The following is a 25,143-nucleotide window of genomic DNA, read 5'->3' as shown; positions in this document are numbered from 1 at the left end:
GGTTGAGCACTGGGGAGGTGGCGGGTGTTCAATTCCGGTCAGGGCATATGCCTAGGTTGCAGGCTTGAGCCCCAGTAGGGGTCATGCAGGAGGCAGCCAGTTGATGTTTCTCTCTCACCTCTAAAATCAATAAAAACATATTAAAAAACACACAAGATGACATAAGGAGAATTTGTAAGAGCACCATGTAAAAGGTGTTCTGTGTTCAAGGACTAGCATGAGCATTTCTGGCAGGATCATAGCCAGGACTGCCATGGAAGCAATGGGATCTGAGCTGTCCCCTGAAGAAAATGTAGAATTCCCAGGGGCAGAAATGAGGGAGGAAAGAGATTCAGGCAGAGGCAATGGCACATGTACAAACAAGAGACTAGGGAGTGCATGACTGTTCCTGGAGCAACTGCGGCAGACTGGATGAAAACTTTCTTACAGTGAAAATGAGAAAGATTAGACTTAATTTGGACCAAGAAGGCCACTGAATGTCAGGATCTAGAGTTAACTGTAACATATCCATTGACAGTTTCTAAGCCAGGGAAAAACTCTAATAAAATTTAGTATTTCAGGATGACTCATCCCCCAGTGCAGTGTTTAAAGAAAGGTGATTTGGAGTAAAGGACAGAACAGAGGCAGGGAAATTTTTTTAAATGAAACATTAATAAATAAGGAAAATCAATTAAAAGATTCAGATACTAATACAAGTGCCTTTCTGGACCACATCCATAGCGATCTGAGTAGAAATACACATTCTTAAGTATATGTAAACTTACTCTTTAAACTTTTACTGTTTTTTATTAAGCTATTATCTGTTGTGATTTTGTCATTTGGTGGATTCAGATTCAGGAGCCTAAATGCTGGGTAAATTGAAAGCTGAACAGATAAACACCTCTGTATTATTCCAAGAACTTTTGTCTCCTGTTAACGACAGTATAATTAGAGGCAATAAATTTGAGTAGAAAACAACAACAGGAAAACTGCTCACCACCACTTCACACACCCATTAGGATGGCTATTATCAAAACAAGAGAAAATAACACGTATTGGTGAGGAGTGGAGAAACTGGAACCTTTCTGATTTGCTGGTGGGAATGTAAAACAGTTCAGTTGCTGTGAAAAACAGTATGGTGGCTCCTCAAAAAAGTAAACATAGAATTACGATCTGATCCAGCAATTCCACTTCTGGGCGCAGGCCCAAAGTAACTGAAAGCAGGGTCTTTTTGTCATTGTTAATCTGCCCCTGAGGATATTTTTTCCATTGATTTTTTTAGAGAGAGTGGAAGGGAGGGAGGGGAGGGGGAGGAAAGAGAGAAAGAGAGAGAGAAACATCGATGTGAGAAAGACACATAGGTTGGTCTCACATAGATTGGTTGCTTCCCGAATGCACCCTGACCAGGGCTAGGGATCTAACCTGCAACCCAGGTACGTGCCCTTGACTGGGAATCAAACCCGCAACCCTTCGGTGCCAGGGCTGACGTTCTAACCACTTAGCTGCAGCAGCCAGGGAAAAAGCAGGGTCTTAAATAGATATTTGTACACCCATCTTCACAGCAGTATTACAACGGCCAAAAGCTGAAAGCAACCCGAGTGTCCACTGACAGGTGAATGGATAAACAAAACGTGGCATGTACTTACAACGGAATATTAACCAGTCCTGCAAAGAAAACTCCGACGCATGCTAAAACACTGTGCAAAATGAAGCAAGCCAGTCACAAAAAGGCAATAACTATATTTTGCCACTAATATGAGGTCCTTAGAATAGTCACATCCACGGAGACTGAAGTAGACTGGTGGTTACCATGGCCTGGGAGGAGGGAGGGAGTTCTTCAATGGGTATGGAGTTTCAGTTTGAAAGATAAAGTCCTGGAGAGGGTTGATGATGAAGGTTCCCCAACAATGTGAATACTTAATACCACTGAACTGCATACTTAAAAATGGGTAAATGGTCAATTTTATGTTTCCATAATTTGGGGGGGCGGGGGGGACTCTGCTCAACCAGAGTAAGACTATCTTCCAAAATGCTTGAGTTTTTAATAAAAAAACCCACTCCAACGAAAGATAAGTTGCTAGTGCTTCCGAGGACAAGATGTGAGCAGTCTCGGTGGATGGGAGAGGAGACGACGCGGGAAGGAGCGTCTCAGAGGTGCCCCGGCCTGCGAAGAAGTAGGGAGCCCGGGCAGCTCCAAAGCACTGACCTTTCTGTACTGAACGTGCTCGCTCTGAGCCTGGCAGTCACCTGAACACCTCCAGCCTGGCAGTCACCAAAGAGCCCTAGCCTCCAGTCACCTCCAAAGGGCCAAGTCTAGAGCCAAATTCTGTTTGAAGCACACACAGCCATCCCTCCTTCCGCAGTAGGAAGCTACCATGTTCCGTGCAGAGGTGCAGCCAGGACGCCCCCTGCACATGGAGAGAAAATGCTGCCACTGACAACACACCTTCACCCATGGTGTCTCCAGGGGCGACTGAGAAAGCGAAGGGACAGCAACTCATTATTCATTCGAGCCCGAACCGCGTGTACCATCCCACCTGCAGCCCCACCGGGGGCCGACGAGATGCTAAAAACAAAGGAGACAAGAGTGCCAAGTAACTCATCCCAAACCTTGTTTTATTACTTCTTAGGGATACGCGTGGTACTTTTCTATCTTCAGTTAAGAGAACTGAACTTATCAACTTCTCAGTTTGAGATGGTTAACACCTGTGGAGATCAAGGAAGAACCTAGAATTTCTGAGTCCTGAGATCTAGAGCACCCAAAATTAGTTGGAATGATGTGAGAATTCCCCCCCTCCTCCCCCCCGCTGGGGCTATAGACTACACAGACTAAATAATGTCCGTAAATAATCGAGGAAACACAAATTTTAGGAAATTAAATAGCCTTTCTCTGAAGCCCCAAGGTCGATTCAGAGGTGAGGCTCTTGGTGGTAAGAGGAAGAAATGGGGTCCTGGTAAAATATGGCTCCAAATGCTACTTCCTACACATTCTCAGCTCCCCAAATCACAGATCTGAAGAGGGAGAATCAGAAAAGAGTTTTTTCCTTTTCTTTCAAAATTTAGCCCAAAACAGTGATTGCCACTTACCTAATGAGCTGGGGTGCTGTAGTCATTCGTTCGTTCAATTAGCTATTGAACAGGCATTTAATCTACACATAGCGATCAAGCTACATGTGTGTAACACAGAGGCAAAAAAGATACCAACTCGGTGAGCGGTAGTTGTATCAATGTGGTTTTAGTTAGCCCCTCAATGTTTTCGCTCCCTTTGCCTTAACGAATCAGGAATTCCCTATTAGAGATAACACTTGGAATGAGAGTATCACTGCTGTGCGCTTTCCAAATTCAGCAAAGCGGACAATGGGGCGCCTCCCTTAGGTCTTGCCCCCATGCCCTGGGCTCCTGGGTACCCCCCTGCCAGGACTCTGTGCCCTCATCAGGCACGCTCCCTTGTGCTGGGCTCAGTTCTGCTCACAGATTCTGGCAAAAAGAAAAGAAGCGGTTCCATCCTCTAAGATCTCTGGGCCCAGCGTCACCTCTGAAATCTGGCTGCCAGCTCTGGCCCCGGGCGCCAGGCCACGCTGTTTTCTGACAGGTCCCAGCACCACACTGGGGCAGATGTTGAAGCCCGAGCCTCGGGCTTCGGGGGGGAACGCCTCCAAAGTAGAGATGCAGCGCGGGTTGCCATCACTGTCCTTACCAGGCGGACAAACAGCCTGTGAGCAACGGACAGGCCACCCACATTCACAGCCTGGGATCTAAGGCCTCCGCTGCCTGCCACACGTGGCCCCGGGCAGCTGAATCCCAAGGTGTGAAGGGAAGGGCTGACAGCCAAGGGTGAATGACAGCCCTACACTTTGGTCCCTCGCAGACTGAGATCCACCCAGGAGTCCACTCCCCTTTACCTAAGTCCCCCCCTTTACCTAAGCCCCCCTTGCGGCTGCCTCACAGGGCGACAGAGGGCAAAGGCCTGTGGGGCCTGACTCACGCACTGATGGGACTGTCTCCCACGTACCAAGCAGGCTCTGGGAAAACTAAACCTCTCCTCTTTGTTCTTTTAGGTATCATGGAAAACAAGACACAGACTCTACCAGGTCCTAATGGGCTGAACCAAGGTTAGGACATAGTTTACAAGGAAACTATTTGCCACAGGAAAAAAAATACCCTGGTTCTCTCAAAGAACAAGAAATAATAGTAATAACGTCAATTACCAGCTCTCTCTGGGATTCCTGGATGGCAAGTCTGTATTGGGGGGAATTGTTTCATGTCAATCGAATTGACGCCCAGCTTCACCAAAATGTCTTTTATTTTAGACACTTCAATCTGTGTGGGCCATTCAGGGATGGAGAGCCGGGAGGCCAGTTTCAGAAACAGATCTGCCTCACTCACGTGCACTAAACAAAATGGAAACATAAGTTCCTGACTAGCGCTCACCTCAAATCGGTGAGACTTAAGTCCGTGTTCTGTAAATTCTCAAATAATTCAACTTTAGATTTAAAAGTATGACAGGATATTCCTATCACTAATCAGCTGTTCAAGTATTATAAAGTGACATCAGTCATTTGCTACTGGGGAAGTAGCTAGGTCATACATTCACTCATGTTACTCTATTTTTAAGTTATTTGATGATGACATAAGAGCACAAAGTCACATGTACATTCAGAGCATTCATATATGGATAGAAAACTGTCCACAACAGCCATTTCTGTTACTTAAAATTAAGAACATTAAAAATTTCTTTTTACTTTCTTATGAAAATTTTGACTAAGCAAGTTACACTATTATTTTTAGTAACAAATTGCATGAGTCAGTAAGAGCCCTAAATTTTTACCTTCTGTTTCTATCATATACTTCCAATGAATATAACATTCAATGAATCCCTATCACTACTACTCATTATATATTTTTTGATTTCATTATTTTCACTTATTTCTATAAGGCTAATCAAAATACCCACTCAGTCAGAGCTATCTATAGAAATAATTTTTTTCATTTCATTTGAGCATATCAAAAGCAAACAAACAGCCCGGCCACTGTGGCTCAGTGGTTGAGTGTCCACGCATGAACCAGAAGGTCACAGTTCGATTCCCAGTCGGGGCATTTGCCCGGGTTTCGGCCTCCACCCCCGGTAGGGAGCATGCAGAAGACAGCCAATCAATGACTCTCTCTCATCATTGATGTTTCTATCTCTCTCTCTCTCCCTCTCCTCTCCTCTCTCTGAAATCAATAAAAACATATTAAAAATCAAACAAGCAAGCAAACAAAAAACCCACATACTGCAAAGTTCTAAGGGCAGATGAGAGTTTGAGGATCTCTGGATATCTGGCCAGCTAATATATTGTCACTGAAATTAAAAAATAGGTTTTAAAAGATGTTACATTTACAATTAAGAAAAAGTAACAGAGAAAAATGGGCATTGAAGCAAAGAAGATTTCCTGAACAATGAATAGATTACATTTGACAAGGGCATTAACCCGCCCAATCACGTCTTTTGCTCTCATTTGCTATAAATATACAGGCCAGCAGGAACACAGCTCATTGTTTTGACCCTCAGTGCTGTTTAAGCTTCCCAGTCTTACCTAATACATTAAGACATATGGCAAAACATTCCCTAGAGTCAGAGGATTTATAGATCTCCCACAATGAATAAGAACCATCCCCTAGCGCTTGTAAAATATTCTAATTTGGATATTTAAATCCTTTAAAAATGCTTTTATTTTAAGGGATCGTTCTCCCAAATGACCTATCTTTGTTTCATCTTTTTAACACAAATATTAAAAAATACAGTTTCTCTACTCAACAGAAAGGAGTGTTTTAAATAGAGCATAAAGTTTTGAAAGTAAGATATATACAGTTTAAAAAGAGCAGTCACAAACACTTGGGAAATTAAATTTACATGTGTATTTATGAAATATAACCAGTTAAGCTATATCTGTTCCTATTGCTACTTCTTTAATATAGCTCTTATTAAAAATAATTTTCTTCACTGCTGGCTGGAAAATCCCTACAGCATTTTTCTCATTTTCATAACACCATAAGGTCAGCACACTTTATTAAATAGATATGGAGGATATTAGAAAAAGCAGTGCTATTTATCACAAATATTTGATAAACATATTTACAGAATCAATACATTCAATAGTATATGATATACTGAATATTTAGATTGGCTTGTAAGAACACAATTGATATACAAATCTTGCATAGCCCAATTATAGACGTTATTCAACATCAGTATTTCTACTTCTTTTTGGAAACTAGCTTCTCCCTAGTATAGCAGCAATGCTTTGAAAACTAAAAACATAGCACTTCAAACAATGATTTGTTTGAGTAATAGAAATTTCATCGAACCTAGAAATATTTCTTAGCTCATTCAGCAAATAAGAAAAAACAACAAAGGCTGGCAAGAATTTAAACAACTGTAAAGGAAGCATAATCTACGCAAACTTCAACTATAAAGCAAACAAGCTATGAAACTCTGCGTTGTCTCTAAAAAACGCTGAACAATTTCTGTTTCAAGAGGTTCGTTTCTTTAGAGAAGAGCTTTTTTTTTTTTTACAGACACTACTCAGGAGTTTCAGTTAGATGGGGGGAAAAAGAAGAAAAAAAAACTCAGGGAAGACTCCTATTAACTGGATACTAAGGCTAATCTGTTGCATGTGTGGTTTCTACTCTAGTGAGCAACTTGTGGAAAACACTGCAGCTGTGCGCGTGAGCGCTGAGAACTGTTCCCCTGGGCATGAGATCACAAAATGACTTTGCCATGTTCCCTCTCCAGCCCAGCTAGCGTCACGGCTCAGGACAACCATCACGGCCCCAGGGCAGTTCCGTGTTAGATAAGAACCCTGGGCTCCACCGCCGTCCTTGAAATCTTCTGACCAAAAGCGCACAGAAGCAGCCGAACCAGGACAAATCAGCCCCTATTCTCTCGGTTTAATTTTTTCCCAATTGTTTGTGTTCCTTTGCCTGGTAGGTTCTGAACCACATTGTTAACTGTGACCACACAACTGGATGAATTCACAGGTTTTCACACACTTTTACACCCAACATTTCAAGTATGGATTTACTGAGTTTACATTATATGTTGTTTGCTTTTATCCTACAATGTTACAATAAGTAGTACTACGTCCATAAAAATTCAAGAGAAACTTTTAGCATGATTTTAGTTAATCCTTAGCTACATCTATTAGTTAATGAATGTTTCAAGCACTATCCTACTTTAAAGTACATAATGCTAAAATCACCAAACATACACAATAATTACACAAACCTAGAGCAGTAACTTCATGATTTCCTAATCTATTCAATTACAGGCAGGGAGATTTCCAGTTCATAAAAAACAAAACAAACAGAAAAACCTGCTATGCATAGCATGCCACAGCTTAGAACTATGTGTTTCGTTTGACCGACAAATAAAAGGGCAAAACTAACTACCTTCAGTGAAGCTTTTTCTCCTTAGAAGCACAAAAACAGGGTAGTATTCCTCCTGGCAACATGATTTTTCCATTGCCAAATGCTTATAAGAACTTTACCCACAAAGCCCGGCATTTATTTCCAGTTAAAAGGCAAAAAAAACCAACACTGTTGCTAATCTAGTAAGACCCCCCAATCCTAGGCACCATTGCCAACTACAATCCTCTTTATATTAACTTCCCACCATGTACAGCAAATGATTCGCAACTCATATGGTTTGGGGTAAAGGCAAAATCCTTCCTGAACTGCATATAATAAAACATCAAAATTGGACGATTGGCACAGCTTAAAAAAAGATTTTGTTTCAGGTTCTATAACAGAATAACATGCTGCGGTACAGTGGTGTGGAGCTCTTGTGTGGCCTAATAAGCCAAGTCCCAGCAGAGCGTCTCCCATGCCTCACAGTGATATGGATCAGCCAGACCCAGGGAATCCCAACGTCACTCAGCTTGCTTCAGCACCACTGTCTGAGGACAGCTTCGTCCACAGAGTGGTGCAATCCTAACAGGTCTCTGGCACCCAGCGAGCACTGTTCTAGGATATGGAAATGCTGGATGAACAATGCTCTTTGCTGTCATTAAAACCAAGTCATTAGCTATTGATTAACTGCAGGATATAAGCACCACAAATGCCAGCCAAAAATGTAAATACTTGGCCACCCTGGGTATAAATGTAAAGGAAGTGACACACTTAGCATCTCAGGCAGACCGACCATGGCTCGAAGCTGAGTTTTGCAAAATTCAATTAACCCAACCACCCCTTAGACAGACACAAAAAGACCCAGGAGAACGCTAATACGCATATTATAATTTGTGATTTGTAATCATGTTAAATTTTGATTTGAGAAGAAACCCTGCTATGTTTCAGTGATTATGTGATAATTGGGAAATTATACAGGTATTTAGAACCTAGAAATTATTTTATAAATGCAATGCTACCTCAGGAATGTAATTAGATCATCAGCTAATTTCTCACACCTGATCAGATTCTTTCCAGGAGCCCTGGAAAGAATACTTGCTGGTGGCAAATCCAAAAAGGTCTGGGAAGTCGACTGCTAAACTTATCTTCCGAAATCCTTCAGGGCCTACGCGAAGCTTCACAATTACAGTCATCTGTTCTCATTCACTCAAGTGCAAAAAAATACACTCCAAACCAAAATATTGTGAAAACAGAAATGCTTGAAATTATTTCACCAAAACAAAAAAAAAAAAAAAAAAACTTTATACTTCTCACATACACACATTCAAAAGGTAGACTAAACAAACCTATCTGTTGGACACTGAGTTCACCAAAAGCTGCCGCATGACAGGAATCTCGGGGGGCTCTGCGCAGACACAGGCCCCTGACCACTCAGGACCCCAAGTGCAGGCGAGGTGTGAAAACCCTACTGGACGCGCCCTTCCTCCTTCAAAGGAAAAGCACCACAGAGGCGGCCCTAACCAGCAGCTCCTAACCAAAGCCAAGTTCACTACTGCACCCAGGAGAAAGCAACGCGTCACTGCCATTCTGCTTGGTGAAGGAAATCAAGGGATTAAAAAGTTTCAGGCGGCCCCAATCGAGGACCAAACTTGGGCTTTCACCAACGGCAAAGCCTAGGAAACCGGGTAAGGCGCTGCCTGTGGAATCCCGCCGGAGGTGCGCTCAGATAACAAGTCCACAAACCCCCCAAACTGAACTTGCAAGAGCGCGCCTGGCCCGCAGCCGTCGAGCCCCGGGCGTGCGCCCGCCGCGCCCCGCTCGCCCCCTCCCCGCGCGGCCCGGCCGGAGCGCGCCCCGGGGGCGCGGGACTTACCGCACCGCTTGCACAGCACCCTGCTGACCTCCTTCTTGAGGCTCCGGCCCGTCTCCAGAGGGGGGAAAGAAGCTCGGAAGGCGGCTGGCGCGCGGCTGCTGCTGTTGGCGTCGGGCTCCATGAAGAAGATGTACCGGCCGTCCTCCTTGAGCCCCCCGCAGGCGGGGAAGGCGGGGGGGCCCCAGGCGCCCAGGCGCACGGTGAGCAGCGAGTCCTTCTTCAAGCCCCCGGCTTTCACCGCCCACACCTGGTGCACCTTCACCAGATAGGGCGCCTCGTCTCCCGGGGCGCCGGCGCCGGGCGCGGGGGCGGTGGGCGGGGGGGGCACGGTCCCCTGGGCGGCGGTCGGCGGGACCTGGGCGGACGGCCCCGGCGCTCCGCGGCCGGCGGCTGGCGGCTGGCGCTCGGCTGCCCGCGCCCCCGCCTCGCCCGGCGCCGCCCGCCTGTCGAGTGCCCCCTGCTGCCGCCGCGGCGGGTGCACCTTCCCCTCGATCACCACCGCGGCGCGCCGGGCCAGCTCCTGCACCGCGCCCGCGCCGGGCGGGGACGGGGGGCACGGCGAGGCCCCCGCGGGAGCCGCCGGGTCGCCGGCCGCCCCGGGCGCCAGGGCCGCGGTCCCCAGCAGCAGCAGCAGCGGCAGCAGCGGCGGCGCCGGGCGGGCGGCGGGGCCGGGGCGCGGGGCCCGAGGGCCGGCGCCCCCGGGGCGCTGCGGGGCGCGTCGCCATCTCATGGTGCGAGGTGCGCGCGGCTCCGGGCTGTCGGTGCGGACTCTGCCTCGCGCTCTCCCGCCGCCTCCCGTTTCCTCGCTCCTCCCGCCCGTACCCTGCTCCTGTTATTTATTTATTGGGGGGTGGGGGTGCGGAGAGTTGTTTATGGGAGCAGGAGGCGGCGGCGGGAGGGCGGGCGGAGGTGGGTGGGACCTCAGAAAGGCGAAGAGGTATAAGGGCGAGAAAGATAAATAAAAAAATAAATCAATAAATACAGCGAAAGAGAAAAGGGGGAGGAAAAAAAAAAAAAGCCGCCGCCACCGCCCGCGTTGCCGGGAGTGACGGGTCCGCCGGCGCCGCGCGAGCCCCGCTGTCGGGGCTGCGTCCCCGGGGGCGGGCGCGGAGGTGGAGCGGCGGCTCCGCGGGGAACGGTCCTTTGTGCGAAGGGCTGCGGCGGCGGCGGGCGAGCGGCGGGGCGAGCGCCCGGGAGGCGGGGTTGCGTGCCCGGGATCGCGGGCGGCCGCGGCGGCGCCCTGCGCCCGGCCGGCCTGCGCCCCGCGCCGCGAGCCCGGCCCGCGCCCGCGAGCCCCATGGCGCCGCCTCGGCCGCGCTCCTCCCCGCCCGGGGCTGCGGCGCGAGGCGGGCGGCGGGCGGGCTGCGGCGCGAGGGGGCTGCGCGGCTCCGCGGGGGGCCCGCTCGGCGGCGCACGGCGCCGGGACGCGGGGCGGGGGCGCGCCGCCGGGGAGGGGGCGCGGGAGATGCGGGCCCTCGCTTCGGAAAAGTTTGGGGCGAGCTGGCGGCTGGAGAGTCAAAGGGAGCAACACGTTCACCGGGGACCGGCCGCAATTGCACAACTTGGCGCCGCGCGGGGTCTGGCGGCGGCCCCTCCCCCGCCCGCGCGGGCGCCCGGCGCGGGGCCCGGCCCGGCCCTGCGGGAGCCCCCCGCTCGCCCGGCTTTATGACGGGTGGCGCTGCCGGCAGGCGCATTGTTGCTCCACAAGGCCCTCGGCGTAAAGTTTATGGCACTTGGTCAACTAGTCATTTTAAAAAAAAACCTGAAAAGAGGTTGGTGTGGCCGCTGGAACAAGAGGTCCGGGACCTGAGCGGCTGTAGGTAGACCGTCTCCTCCGAGGGCCACCCGCCGCCCTCGGCCCGCGCCCGCCCGCCCCTCCCGCCGCCTCTCCTGCAAAACCGAAGGCGCTGCCTCTCAGACAGGAACCCGGCCCCTCCCGGGATGCTCTTTCCGAGCGAGTACCACTCAGCAGAAAGACAACCCACTGGGGGGGGGGGGCTGTAATACTGTCAACAATACATTTTTTAAAAGGAGAGAACACATTTTTAGCATTTAAAGAAAAATATTTCTCTCAGGCTCTTTTATGGTAAAAAATATATATTCAACGACCTAATAATACTGGGTGGAAGCTGTAATTCAATGGCCACTAAGAGCAGATGACAACTTGAGGGAGGCGACTAGCAGGAGGGGTAGGAGCCAAAAAGGGGGGAAAAAACCTAATTGACACGGGTAACAGCGTGGTGATTGGGGGAGGGGGGTAGGAGAGGGTGATAAATGGGGGGATAAATGGTGATGGGAAAAGTAAAAGAAAAGAAAAAAAAATCACTGTACATTTGCTTTTGTGAAAACACTGCCTGCATTTTCTAGTTTAAAAAAAAACACAAAAACCTGAAAATTGTTTCAGGAATGTAGGGTTTCCCATGTTTCTAAAATAACTATCCTGTCTGATAACACACGATATAAAGAGCAGTTGTGAAAAACAGACATTTACATACACTTGTAAAATCGTATTGAGGATATCCTGTTGGCATCGGCTAACCAATCACGGGCACAGCTGCGGTGGCAGGGTGTGCATGTGCGTGTTGGTTCACATCGTCGTGCATATCTGGAATACTACTTTCATATTGCCGAGTGCTGTCATACCCATCTGGTAAGTCCCTGTTGGATTACCAGTCCCGAAACTGGTCTGTAAACCAGCAGACACAAAATTACTTCCAAAGCTCGCATTGGTGTAACTGGTAGCACTCTAAACACCATTTGGGGTTTTGCCCCCAAATCTCTTTTAAGCAAACTGGAGTAACCTCTGCCATAATTTCCCTTTCTCTAAAGGTGTTAAATGCACCCCTTTTGCCCAAAGAGTATCTGTCCTGATGGTCATCCTTCATGCCCCCTCTTACCCCTGGAACACCTTAACCTCTGTCTCTGACCAACTGAAACAATTTGGAATTAATTGCTTGATTAGCTTCACGATGCACAGAGATAAGGTTGGTCAAGTGCTTTATGTTGTTAGGTGCAAAGAAAGGGTCTGCTGTGCCTGTTTTGGTACTTGGAGCAGTTCTTCCAATTCTATGAATATAATCTTCTGAGGAGTTAGGGTAGTCACAACTGATGACAAATTTCCCATCTCACACATCGGTAAGGTGGGGCGGTGTGGCAAAACAGCAATGCACGGAGTTTTGCAAACCACAACAGCCAGACCAAAAATAAAAACTTAGACAATGGTATTCCCAAGAAAGAACGGGCTTAAAAATATATATAGTTAAAATGATTATCCAGCCCGGCAGGCTCGCTCAGCGACTGAGCCTTGACCTGTGATCCAGGCGATGGCAGTTTGATTCCCGGTCAGGGCACGTGCCCTGGTTGCGGGCTCGATCCCCTACTGCGTGCAGTAGGCAGCCGATCAATGACTCTCATCATTGATGTTTCTCTCGCTCTTCCTCTCCCTTCCTCTCTCTGAAATCAATAAAGATACATATTTTTTAAAAATTATTATCCATTCCCTATAGGATACCATTGAGGTTGGAAAAAAAAGCACAAGTCATCTGTGTTACTACCCACCCAATAACAGAGCCTGTCGAAAGGATGTGTATTCCCTAACACATTCCCAAATCAGCAAGTCCCCTTACAGATCAGGTCATCAAATGACATCTGAATGCTTCTGTGCAGTAGGGCCACTTAAAGGTTCCCGGCAACCTCTTCTTGTGCTCCTTTTGAGGCCCTTTAAACAAAAATATACATGGTCCTTTGCATTACACACTCAGCAGAAGTTCAAAATTCCAGCCACACTGCTTGTCTTGCCAAGACCTTACAACTGCAGCTGCAAGAAAAACATACCTGTCCCCAAAAGTTGTTTCTGTGCACTGTGTCTCGTCTGAGCAAGCGTTTCCAAGAAGGCAAGATTCACTTGAGAATGTCTCTCTCCGTCAGGTCTCCCACTTGAGGACCACTGTGTAGGTGGGGGAGAAACCTTCAAAGCCTTGCTTTCTTTTCCCACTGAATGTGTGTGGGAAGCTGCTCTTGCTCTAGAGCTCATGCCCCAGGACTCACCAATTTGTAAAAGGTATAGTATCTTTTAAAGCTGCTCTCTCCATTTCAAACTTGAACAAAAATTTCATTCAACATTGAAGTCTGCAACTATTTCTTCAACATTTCAGCAAATTCACAGACACTCAAAGACTCACAGGTCACAGTAAACAGTTTGAAACCATGCTGTACCACGGCAGTCATGCAAAGGATGGGCCAGGAGTACCATGCAGTGAACTGTGAGGATAACTTCCACTTCTCCCCCCCCCCCCCCCCCCGGAGAGATCAGTTTAGGTGGCAGAGTTGGTATGTTCTGCCATTTGAAGATTACTGCACATTTTCAGCTTTTCACCTCTCTAATTGACTGGAAGCAACTGATCACTGGTCCTCCATCCCTGTCGAGTCCTCCAATTGTCATGTTTAGGCCTTGCCCCAAAGACCACGTTTCTATGAAAAGGAAAGAAAAGGAAAGGAGAGGAGAGGAGAGGGCAGGGCAGGGCAGGGCAGGGCAGGGCAGGGCAGGGCAGGGCAGGGCAGGGAAGGGAAGGGAAGGGAAGGGAAGGGAAGGGAAGGGAAGGGAAGGGAAGGGAAGGGAAGGGAAGGGAAGGGAAGGGAAGGGAGAAATTAGCCCTCTGGAAGCCACATCTGTAGAAATCAGAATAGGAGCTTTACCATGTTTGAAATCATTTAGAAGCCAGTCACGCTCCTGTTGACTCTGTCACCATGGATACCCATGGCAGGCCACCCGTCTCTCCTCATTTTTCCAGTAAGTTCACCACATCTTTGGGCTTCAACAAAAGCAATAGTTTGATTCTCCGCCTCGCTCAGGAGCTCTTCCTTCTTTCATCAGAAGGGTAAGCTCTCCTTTTCTACACCTTGACGTGCATCCACAGTCTGAAGAATGGTGTGGTCTGCACTCAGTTCCAGTGCACCAATGTCTGTATGAATATAGCCCTTCAGGAGATCTTCAGCAAGCTGTCTTCTGTTGGCCAGGTTGCACTCCACATTAGGGTTTGCCTGTCAGGTCTTAATCTGATCCACAATCTTCCTTATGTGGGTCCTCAGCCCCTATCAAACATTCTCTCTGCTTCGTCAAGGACAAGGTAGGTCGTTCTTCTCAGACTTGTTTTCCCGCACTCTAAAAAGTCCATCAGTCTTCCAGGTGTAGCAGTACAGATTTCCGCATCTCTCTCCAAATCACTGATTTGCGGTCCCTTGGGAGCACCACCATAGATGCAAGTAGACATCAACTGACATGCTCTACAGAATTCAGCAGCTACTTGCTGCACCTATTTGGCCACTTCCTGAGTTGGTGCCAGCCCCAAGCAAATAGGCCCATCACCTCTATCAAGGAATGGCTGATGCTTGATGTGGACAATGGCAGGCAGCAAATGAGAATGTTTTCCCAGATCCAGTCTGTTTTCCTCCAACCACATTCAATCCGCTTAGAGCAACTGGCCATTCCTGAGCTTGAATAGCAGTAGGTTCAGTGAAGCTCTGTCTTGCAATCACGTCCATGATATTTTGCAGGGAAGTTTGCTTCATAAAAATTCAGAACTGGCTTGGAGCAGTGTGACCTCCAACTGTAATTTCCTTGCTTCTTTATGTCTCTACCTCTTGTGCTGTGCACCTAGCCAAATCGGGGTGTTCTTGATAAAATTCTTCTTAAATTTTGGCAGCTCATCAAGATTCCACTTCTTTTTAACTAGTTTCTCCCCAGGATTTCCAGACTTCTCTCCTGATAGAGGCCCTGCCCTACTTCCTCCAAATCAAGGTGCACCAAGCCCTGGATCCGACCAGGGTCTCGGTCACTCGAATCAGTAGGAAGAATTGCTGGAGGTGGCTTCAGCGACAGTGAAGCATTGTGGGGGCGGCAGTGGTGGAGGGATGGTGGTGACAGTAGCCTGAGCGGCTCATCTAGAGACCGGTGAAAAGGAACAAGGTTCATAATATTCTTTATACTGAGATTCTACAAGTTGCCTCTAGCAGTTTATTGAAAGTATGTCACATAAGCTTTAGATTTTTTTATATAAAAAATAAAAGCAAATTATAAACCACAAAGATCTTTTATTTTTTTCTTGGCATGACATAGGTGGCTAGAAAACAATGTCCCACTCTCTCAAAGTCCAGCTTGGAGGGATGGAGCCTCATGCTCACTGTGTTTCAACATGCAGGAATTCCTACTTCTTAGGCCCTGCTGGAATGCTTTCAAGAGATGATCACCATAGAACAGCATAGTCGTGCAGGTCTGTCCTCCATGTATGTTCTCTTGAACACTGGTGCTCCTAGTGATTCATTGAAAAAAAGTGGTCTAACACCCAAGCCTACTAGTGTCTTCACTTCTCTTTGACCTGACCTCACACATTTCTGACTCTTGACCTTTTTGGAGTTGCAGCTCTAACCTAGAATACTTTCTCCCTCTCTCTCCACCTTCCAGACCTGTACCAGTTATGCCAAACCACTCCAAAATGTGTTGGCCGAAAACAATATGCATTCATTGAGCCCAGTATTCTGTGGGTTGGCAATTTTGACTGGACTCAGCTAGCAGGTTCTTCTGTTCTCAGCTGGGCTCACTGATGGCTCTGCTGGGAGCTGACTAGTCTCACATGGCCTCAACTGAGACAGCTCATCTCTTGAAAAAATATGATCTCTTTTCCTTCAACAGGCTTAGCCTGCCCTTATTTATGGCAGCTGGACATGTTCCAAGAGAGTGGCTGGAAGCATGCACGGCATCTTAAGGCCTAAGCTCAGAACTGGCACCTCAACACTGCCACCATTCCAAGGCCAGTCAAATTCCAGGAGTGGAGGAGCAGACTCAGTGTGAGCTGAGAGGAGCTGATCACTTGCTTTGCCAAGGGGCAGAGACACAAGGGGAGGAACTAAGGCCATTTCTGCAAATAATCCACCACCAAGAGTAAGCATTCTTTGAGGTCCACATACCCCCTGAAGCCTCCTTTCTTTTTTTAAAATATATCTTTATTGATTTCAGAGAGCGGAGAGGGAGAGAGAGAGATAGAAACATCAATGATGAGAGAGTCATTGATCGGCTGCCTCCTGCACGCCCCCGACTGGGGACCGAGCCCACAACTCGGGCACGTGCCCTGACCGGGAACCAAACCCCAATGGCCTGGATCCTAGGTCAATGCTCAACCACTGAGCCACACCGGCCAGGCGAAGCCTCCTTTCTGAAATACATAAATACATACTAGACACTCAGTGTAACCACTCCCCACGGTACACATCTCCTGTATTTGCCGTCTGTAGTGTGCCTCCTCACTTTCGAGCCTGTTACTTTATTGAGCCCAAATGCTTCGGTTTTACTCCAATCTCTCCAACTAGATTGTAAGCTTGTTAAAAAGCAGACACCGTATTTTCAGTGTTCCCTTGTTTGAACCCAGCTTGGGGTACATGGTAGGCACTCAGCAAATGTCAGCTGATTGCCATGGACTGATGTGCTCGCCACAGGTTACCTCGAATACTGCCCAGCACTGTCACAGAGAGATGGAATTCCAGGCAGTAAAGACAAGAATAAAGGTTTAAGCCACTGGTTTAGAGAGTCATTAAATGCATACATACCTCCTCTTGGTAATTTACAAAGCATTTTATCTATGATTAAGAATAATCTATTTTAATGCCTTTTTTTACTGCATTGTTTTAATGCTCTTACCTTACTCCCACAGTATCTCCTGCCCCTCCTTCAGTTGAGTGGTAAGGAGTAATTCTTGTGGATATTTTCTGTGTGAGGGTAGCTTTGTTAGGACAGTTCAGTACTATGAACTACTTGCACATGTATTTAACTTCAGTTCTTGGAGTCCCCATTTTTGAGGGCACCCATATATTGGAGGGATGTTACCCTCTTTGGTCCTTTTAAATGAAGGGGAGTAGCATTTCTAATATGACTAACATGTTTGAGAGAAGGTCTGAATAATTGTTCAGTGTGATTAAATGCCCTTAAAAAAGAGATAATTTAATTTGTTCACACTATTGTTCCAAAAAGACAAAAATAAAAAGGTACATTCTTGTGAGCATCCTAAAAACCAGGGCTCTTAAACTTTAGTGTGCATCAGAAGCACTTGTGCATCAAAAAGCTTAGGTTGCCGGCCCCATCCCAGAGGTTCTGATGCAGGGATCTGGGGCGGGGCTCAAGAATCTGCATCTGACAAGTTCCCAGGTGATAGTGATGCTGCTGCTGGTGGAGAGACCACCCCTTGACAACCACTGCCCAAACCTTTAGACTTATCAACTTCAATCTACATGGCATAATAACACTATAAACATCTGTAAACATACTTAGGCACTATGCTCAAATATTCCATGCCCCTTTCTCATGAATTTTTCCCATTCCAATTTTGAAAAAAAAATGTGGGTTGTCTCCTTGGTTATTAAAAGGAGACTTATTAAGCAGATATATTCTGACTAGTTAAGAAGACATGGATGCTCTCCTGTTGACATTCATCTGCTCAAGCAAGGAAAGAACAGACAAAATTATGCAGGTAAATGTGAAATACTGCTTTTACTAGTTTAGAAAATCTGAAGAGGAAGTCCTCAGTGCAATGGCAACCTAAAATGGTTTTCCCACCCCCAGTATTATACCTGATTAAATGCTCCTAAATGGTGGTTGTTGAAGGGACAGCAGGAAATCCACAGAGGCACTGGTATCTACTTTATCATTGTTGACCAACAGCACACAGAGTGCACACCTCCAGCCATAAATCATGGAACAACTGTGCTCTTGGTGCTGGAGTCCTGAATTTGCAGTTGCTAAAAGAAGCCTTGCTTGCTTAGCAGCCTATCTTGGAGCATACGCAGGACCCAGAACAATTTAGACACAGCGAATTAACAATAAGCTGGTGCAACAAAAGAACTGGTGAACTATATGCCCACTGAAGCCACCCATTAGAAGCATGTAGCAGAATGTCTTGGTTGAAGAGTAGCTAGAGAGTTGAGACTTATTAAATACTGGCCACAATATGGATCTTCAAAAACTGGGCCAAGGGCCTTGAATCACGGACACTGGAGGCCCTGGTCACTTCTACCCACCCACCCACCCACCCATCCATCCATTCATCCATTTCTTTAATTATATAATAAAAAGGGCAGTACTATGTAGCATAAGGCAGGAATACAGAGATGAAAGGTTCCTACCCTGAAACAACTGAGAACCTAAGCATCACTAATTTGCACACTTTGGTATGACATGAAATCCTATAGATTTCACATAGTTCAGCCCAGCTGAGAGGGAGAAAAGAGAGTGAAACCAATACGATTTTCTGGTTTTATTTATTTATTTATTTATTTATTTATTTATTTATTTATTCATTGTGATCAAAGACATCTTTGAACTTTGTGTCAAGCATGGAAGATCAAGAAGCCTCAATTAGGTTGACTTTTCTTAACCCACCAAGCAAGAGCCCTTACCAGCCAACCAAGAGATGAACATCCATTGGACATTTGCCTTGGACAATATATGTAAAGTTCAGGGACATAATTGGCCTGGTGTCAGATCCCAATTCTGCTATTTATCAGTCCTTAGGAAAATGTATGAATTTTCTGAGTCGGTTTTCTTACTTATTGAATAAGCATAGTCCCCGCTTTATTTCACAGGACACTTGCAAAGAGTAGAATGGGTTAATATATATGAAAATTTTTTAGAAACTCTATTGTTATATATTATACAAAGTGGATAAATGATATCTGGCCCTCAAGAATCTTCCAACACAGTAATGAAGGCAGCACATTTTGGAAATCGCCTTAAAGTTGGTTGTATGTGTACTTAAATATCTTTATTGTCAGGAGCTCATTACTTCCCAGGGATGCTTTAAATAGACATATCTGACTATTTAAAAGTGTTTTTTATTTAACAGGCTGTAAGATCTTATTTAAGTATCTTACATAAGATTCAGTGATACTCTCATGTGCACGAAGGCTATGCCATTATTTGTTTAGACTGAGTCAGCCATGATTGCAGGTCTGGGGCTAATAATCCTGTCTCCCCCATCACCTCTCCCATTTGTTTGTATGAGTTAGTGATTTTTTTGAAGGGGGATTATTGATGATTTTGGTGGTGGTGATGGTGTGTGTGCATGCATGTGTGCGTGTGTGTGTGTGTTTTCTAAAGGAGAAAGAGAATTGAGGAAGAAACAGAAGAGGGAAGAGTATGGAAAACAGGATAGTATGGGATGTGTTCCCCAGGCTAGCTCAGAACAAGGGCTCATCCTTCCAGGGACAGAATCACAAGTAAAAGCTGGAGTGGCCACTTTGTGAAGTATGTTAGAAAACTTAAAGGCACACACCACACATGTTGCTTTAAAATGCAGGTGAGAAAGTTGAAAAACAATATGAAGAGAAAATGCTTCCCTTTCGGGGAAGGACCACTGCCCATGTGTCCTGCGGGAACTAGGGGGAGCAAGACAGCGTTGGAAGGGCACCAAGGCGCAGCACTTGTCAGAGAAGGGGGAGAGCTGTGTTCTCATGGCAGCACCTCTGAAGAAAGATGACAGAGCAGAACAATAGCAGGTGTAGTTCCCTCCCGTGTGTGGCAGTCCCTGCAGTGGGAACTCCCAGCCACTCCCATGGCTTGCTTTGGAAGAGGTGTCGGGGGAAGGCAAGTATCAAGCTAAGACCCTGTCATTATGCCCAGGTAAGCTAGTGGGCTAGAAAGACAGGCATCAATGTTAATATGACTTCCCGGGTACCCTTCTTGGGGACAATGAACTGATACATATCTGTGCCACTATTAACATTATTATTAACTAATAAGATAACCCAATACTGTGAGGTAGAGAAGGAATCATTATCATCACCATTTGGCAGATTATGGAAGCCAGTTGTTAAGATCAAGTATTATTTTTATTTTGTCACTTTTCCTTGAGCACAATTTTCTCTCTTATGCCTTATTAGCAGTGAAGTGCTATCAATAGATAACATATAAACCATCTGACAGAAATATGCTACTTAAGATCTTAAGTATATTATGCATAAATCCCCTCAAAAATTGACTTGAAAATTTTATTGCACAGGGATATTGAGGCGTAATGGATGTGATTTTATTTATATTTCTAGGGGCACTTTTTGGAGTTTGTTGTTGCTACTTACATATATGCCAAATTTTAAGAAAAAAAGGGAGGCTTAATGGTTAAGTTTGTTTTGAGTTGTATCTTCCTGAGTGGTAAAGGTAAACAGCATTTTTGCTTTTTTCCCCCAATTATTGCAAAAGGATTTAATGTCTGTTCTTAACATTTCTCGGGGATTTTCCTCAGGGATGACTACAACCCTGGAAGAAACTTTAGAAAAACATGCAGGAAATTAAATGGTCATGTTTGGGATCTGCTATTTTTCTAAACCTTACAGAACCACACACTCTGACTGAGTCAAAGAAAGAAGAAAGAAAAAGGCAACCTATGAATCGTGAGACTCAAAGGTACAGTCCTGACACTTTGTTTTCAACAATTTCTCAATTTTTGATTATTTCACACATAAGTTTTCATCACCTCCTTGCCTTGAAAGGATTGGGATATGGACGGCACCTCCAATCACTCAGAAGGAGGCTAATGGGTGTTCAGAACTCAGGTAGCATTGCAGCCCACCTTACCTTGTGCATCTCTTTCCATGAGAGCAGATTGCTTCCAATTTTCTCAGTTTTGTTTTCTTTTGGTTCTACAGATTGTTCTGCTTTAGAACAGTTCACACATGTGGACAGAATGACATACGCACTCCTAAACATAAACATAACTCCATGGAAACTATAAGTACTTCTATTCTGCAGTGTTTGTAAAAGTCTCAGTTATGGTAGCGAGTTTGTTACTAGGTTGAGAGCTTGTTACTGAAGTGTACATGGGAGTCTGAAAAACAAAGACGTAATAAAAAAGATCGAAGCAAGAGAAATCATTAACTTCCTGCCCCACTGGTAGGTTTTGCATCAGTTTTTACTATATCTACTCATGAAAGTGTGGTACAAATAAATATTTTATTATCTACTCCCTAACCCGGGGTTCCGTGTTAGAACATCATAAACTTTCCCCAATAGGTTATGCTTTGAATTAAAAAAAAAAAAAATCAAATGTTAGACCAGAGAAGAATCCTGGTGTCAGCCACCAAGCAGGCTGAGCAGCCTCCCCTGCCACTATTCCCCCAAATTAACAAAGCAACAGCTTTCTACTGGTTGTACCTGCTTATTGAGTATGTCATTTTTCAACAGCTAAGATCTTGCCTGGCATAAGAAATTGGCTCAAGTTGGGATGTGAAAGAGTGAAAGGTTTTTCCATCGTCTTTTTCTGGAATGCCTCAGTGTTGGTTCCCAACCTCTGGAGTTTCCTGGGTGAAATCCTACACTGGCCCCAGGCAGGAGGGCAAAGAGACACAGAAGAAAGAAGCAGATCATCCACGTTGGTGGGCGGGACGTTTAATAAGCAAGGAAACTTACATAAAAGACTGTAACTCACTTCCTTGTTTTAATGGAATACACCCTTCAGGAGCCTCCTGAGACAGGGTACCTAAGAGTAAACGTTTTCAGACTGTCCTTACACTTCAGTGACAATTAATCTGTCCTTACACTTCAGTGACAATTAATCTGTCCTTACACTTCATTGGCAGTTTGGCCAAGTATAGACTTCTAGGTTGAAAACTGTTTTCCCTTAGAATGTAGAAGATAGGGCCCCACTGTTCTTTCTCAGTATTGTTTTTATGACATACGAAGCCATTCTAATTCCTGTTCCTTTTTATATTTAAATCTCAAGAGGAAATAATTATACATAAAAATATGTATATGTATGTATGTAAACATACATGTGTATATATACAAATACATATGTATTTATATTATTTACAACTATGAGATAATGCTAGTTTTTCATGAATTACAGTATCACTACATTTAATTCTATGTTAATAAAAGTATTTCTGTAAATCCTTTTTGGCTGACTAGTATTGATTTATACTATAATTTATTTCATCAGTCTTTTATTTGTGGATGTTGAGGTTATTTACAGTTTTGTGGTATTGGGGAAAAATAGCCATTTAGCTAAATTTTGTGTAGATTCTCAATTATTTATTTACTAAGTTCATCAGTAGCTGAAAACCACGAGCTTTTCCCTCATCTGTGAAATGGAAACATTGTTCCACAGACTGTCTTGAGGAGTAATTTGAGTAAATCACCTAACAGAACAGACAGAAATAATTGCTTGTTCTCTCTCCACATTTACAAATAACGCCTCTTGGAGGCCAAGTCACAATCTGAGTTATGCATACTAGGCTTTATTAAAATCACTGGAAACAAAAGCTCAGTTTTTAAACATGGCCATTTTTTGAACTCTGCACATTTTGCTCTTCACTTGCTTCTGTTTTCAGTTTCCTTGGATCTGGTTCTGATCTTAATAAATTCCAACTGGAATTTATCCTCAAAAAATGAATATTTGCAATTCCTGAGTACGTTCAAAAAAATGCGATTAGTAGCATAATTTGGTAAAAAGAACAATGAAAAGTGAATCGGAAGAACTTGCTTCAAAATTCAGTGTGTTATTACCCAACTACGTGATGTAAGGAAAGGCATATAATAGCACTGAACCCATTCTTTCTTCTACAAAATGCTAGCGACGCGGCATCTGCCTTGTTAACTTTTAGAGCTGTTGATAATACACTCTTCATTTAACAAAATACACAAACCCTGGACTGAGCTAGAAACTCAAAGTTGAGTGGGAAGAACATAAACCCTGACCCTCCCTAAGTGACAGAATCAAAATAATATTATGTCTGTGAAAGCATTTAAAAAATTGTTCATGCTCCCAGTAATCATGGTCACCATAGAGTCAGGGGACAATCCAGAACCCAGTCTTAAGACCCTTTGTGAACGTTATGATTAATCGTGGGAGTAGCCAATGCAGCAGCACCTGCCCAGCCTGAAGCGCGGAGCATGTAGGAGTTACTAAGGGCTGAGCCCCCCAATTCATTTCAGGGGCTTCCAAATTCCTTTTAGTTCAGCAATCCGCTCTCCTCTCCCGCCCATCACATCCCTGTGAGACGCCTTGAAAACTCTTACCGTGTTCTGTAAGGGCCCATCTGGAGGATAAGCCTGATGGCGTTGCCCCCTTACCAGACCTCAGAGTGACCTTGTGGCCTGGGGGCCCCTGAAGCACGCACTGCTGGCCCAGGAGCAACGAACCCCTCCTCTGGGTGAGACTATAGACTTGTTTACTGCTTATTGTCTTGCGGGCAACAAGTTGCACTGTTCTGCGTTACTACTCTAAAACAGATTTCAAAAGCTAACATAGCAATTAAAAAAGGTAAAGAATTCTGTTTAGCAAGTTAAATACTTGTTAAAATGTGGACAATGATTTAATTAGCCCACGATGAACACATTGTTCATGTTACTATTTAAAGGTGAATATCCACCAAGCTTCAACATAAATTCTAACTATAACCTTTCCATTAGCACAAAGGCAAGCTATAAAACATGCTCAGATGCAGGGTACTAAATGTTGGAGAGTGGGAGTTGGATGCATCCAAATAAAACACGATTCTGGCGTATCGAAAAGAGAGGGGAATGCAGGCCAAACAAAGAGGTGGCTTTGAGATATGCCTTGTGAACCTAAAGTTTATTTACCCCATCCTAAGGTCTCTTCAATCCCATGAAAATATAAAGCATAGTCAATGTATCATGAGCAAGACTCACCAGACACACAGCTAACTGCACTTCCCAGTCTTCCCTGCAGCGAACAGGTGTAGCCCGGGCCTGGGTTTCCAACCAGTAGAATGTAAACAGAAGCTACGCGCATCACTTCCAGTGCAGACCCACAGGCACCCTTCCGGCTGTGGGGAAGCGAGATGATCCCTGGGCTCTTGAGCTTCTTGTGCTGAAGAAGGTGGGGCCTTTATTAGTCTGACTTAGTCACCCAGTGGAAGAGGACCGCTCTATTCATCTATTTACCCATCCAACACCACCGTGGGAACAAGAAAAAAACTTCTACATGTGAGAAACTTCACAACATTTAGGGAGTTAGGCTCCTCCAAAGAATAGACTCCAATAGCCATTTCTTAAAATTAAAAGATAGAGTCCTGGACAGGTGGTTCAGTTGGTTGGAGCATCTAATCCCTTACAACTAAAGGTCATGGGTTCAATTCTCGATCAGGGTACATGCCTGGGTTTCAGGCTAGATCCCTGGTAGGGGGTGTGTAGGAGGCAGCTGATGGATGTTTTGCTCTCTCATTGATATTTTTCTCTCTCTTCCTTTCCCTTCCTCTCTCTCTCTAAAAAAATTAAATTAAAATAAAAAAATCTCTTTTTTTAAAAAAAAGAAATGCATCATCCAAGTTACCCAAGTAAGGCTTCTCCCAGAAGGACTAGCAGAGACTGTTGCACCTGCATTTACATAGCAATTGAAGTTCAACTTGTCCCTTTGCCTTTTCCTTCTTTTCACTGTTCCCTAAAGCACTCCCCAATGAACTTCCTTCATGTAAATCTCAGAGTCTTAAAGTATGTTTCCCAAGGAACTAGAACATCAATATATATCTCTCTATATATTCCTACATGTATACTGAAACATACACAAACTATGTGTTAACTCAGTGTACAATTGATGCCAAATGACAGTCACACCATAGGAGTTCAGAGAAAGGAAAGATCACTGGGCTGTCTGCAGGGGACTGAAATGATGAAACCTCTCACAAGTTAATGGAGATATAGAATCTTCTACTTTCTCAATTGAACTCAGTATACCTCATTTCTCATAAATATCACCTGTAGTTGTTGAGATTCAGAAAAAATAATTTTAAAGCCACTTACTTTGTATATAACAAATGATAGTTGGTCTTTATTATGATATTTGTTCATACTTGTAAGAAGAAATTGGAAATTGTCTCAAGGTTACGTAACTCATGAGCTGGTA

General features: G+C 45.1%; 1 protein-coding gene and 1 pseudogene across 2 annotated transcripts in view; both read right to left on the bottom strand.

The window, feature by feature from the left end:
- The window catches only part of NRG1 (neuregulin 1), an 889,211-nt gene extending 879,225 nt beyond the window's left edge, over positions 1–9,986 (bottom strand). The window contains exon 1 of one of the 2 annotated variants that reach the window (XM_087814157.1): positions 9,242–9,986. In XM_087814157.1, the coding sequence (XP_087670283.1) occupies positions 9,242–9,971 (730 nt within the window). In that variant the 5' untranslated portion in view covers positions 9,972–9,986. The remainder of the gene's footprint in view (positions 1–9,241) is intronic. The other variant, XM_087814158.1, reaches the window with a different exon arrangement.
- Positions 9,987–10,904: 918 nt separating this feature from the next.
- Positions 10,905–15,212, bottom strand: LOC107534052 (putative ATP-dependent RNA helicase DDX5 pseudogene; annotated as a pseudogene).
- Positions 15,213–25,143: the final 9,931 nt, after the last annotated feature.

The sequence above is a fragment of the Miniopterus natalensis genome, chromosome 2, assembly GCF_054644295.1.
Source record: "Miniopterus natalensis isolate mMinNat1 chromosome 2, mMinNat1.hap1, whole genome shotgun sequence".
In the NCBI taxonomy this organism is placed as follows: Eukaryota; Metazoa; Chordata; class Mammalia; order Chiroptera; family Miniopteridae; genus Miniopterus; species Miniopterus natalensis.
The sequence above is the reverse complement of the archived record's forward strand: the minus strand, read 5'-3'. Positions and strand labels throughout refer to the sequence as shown.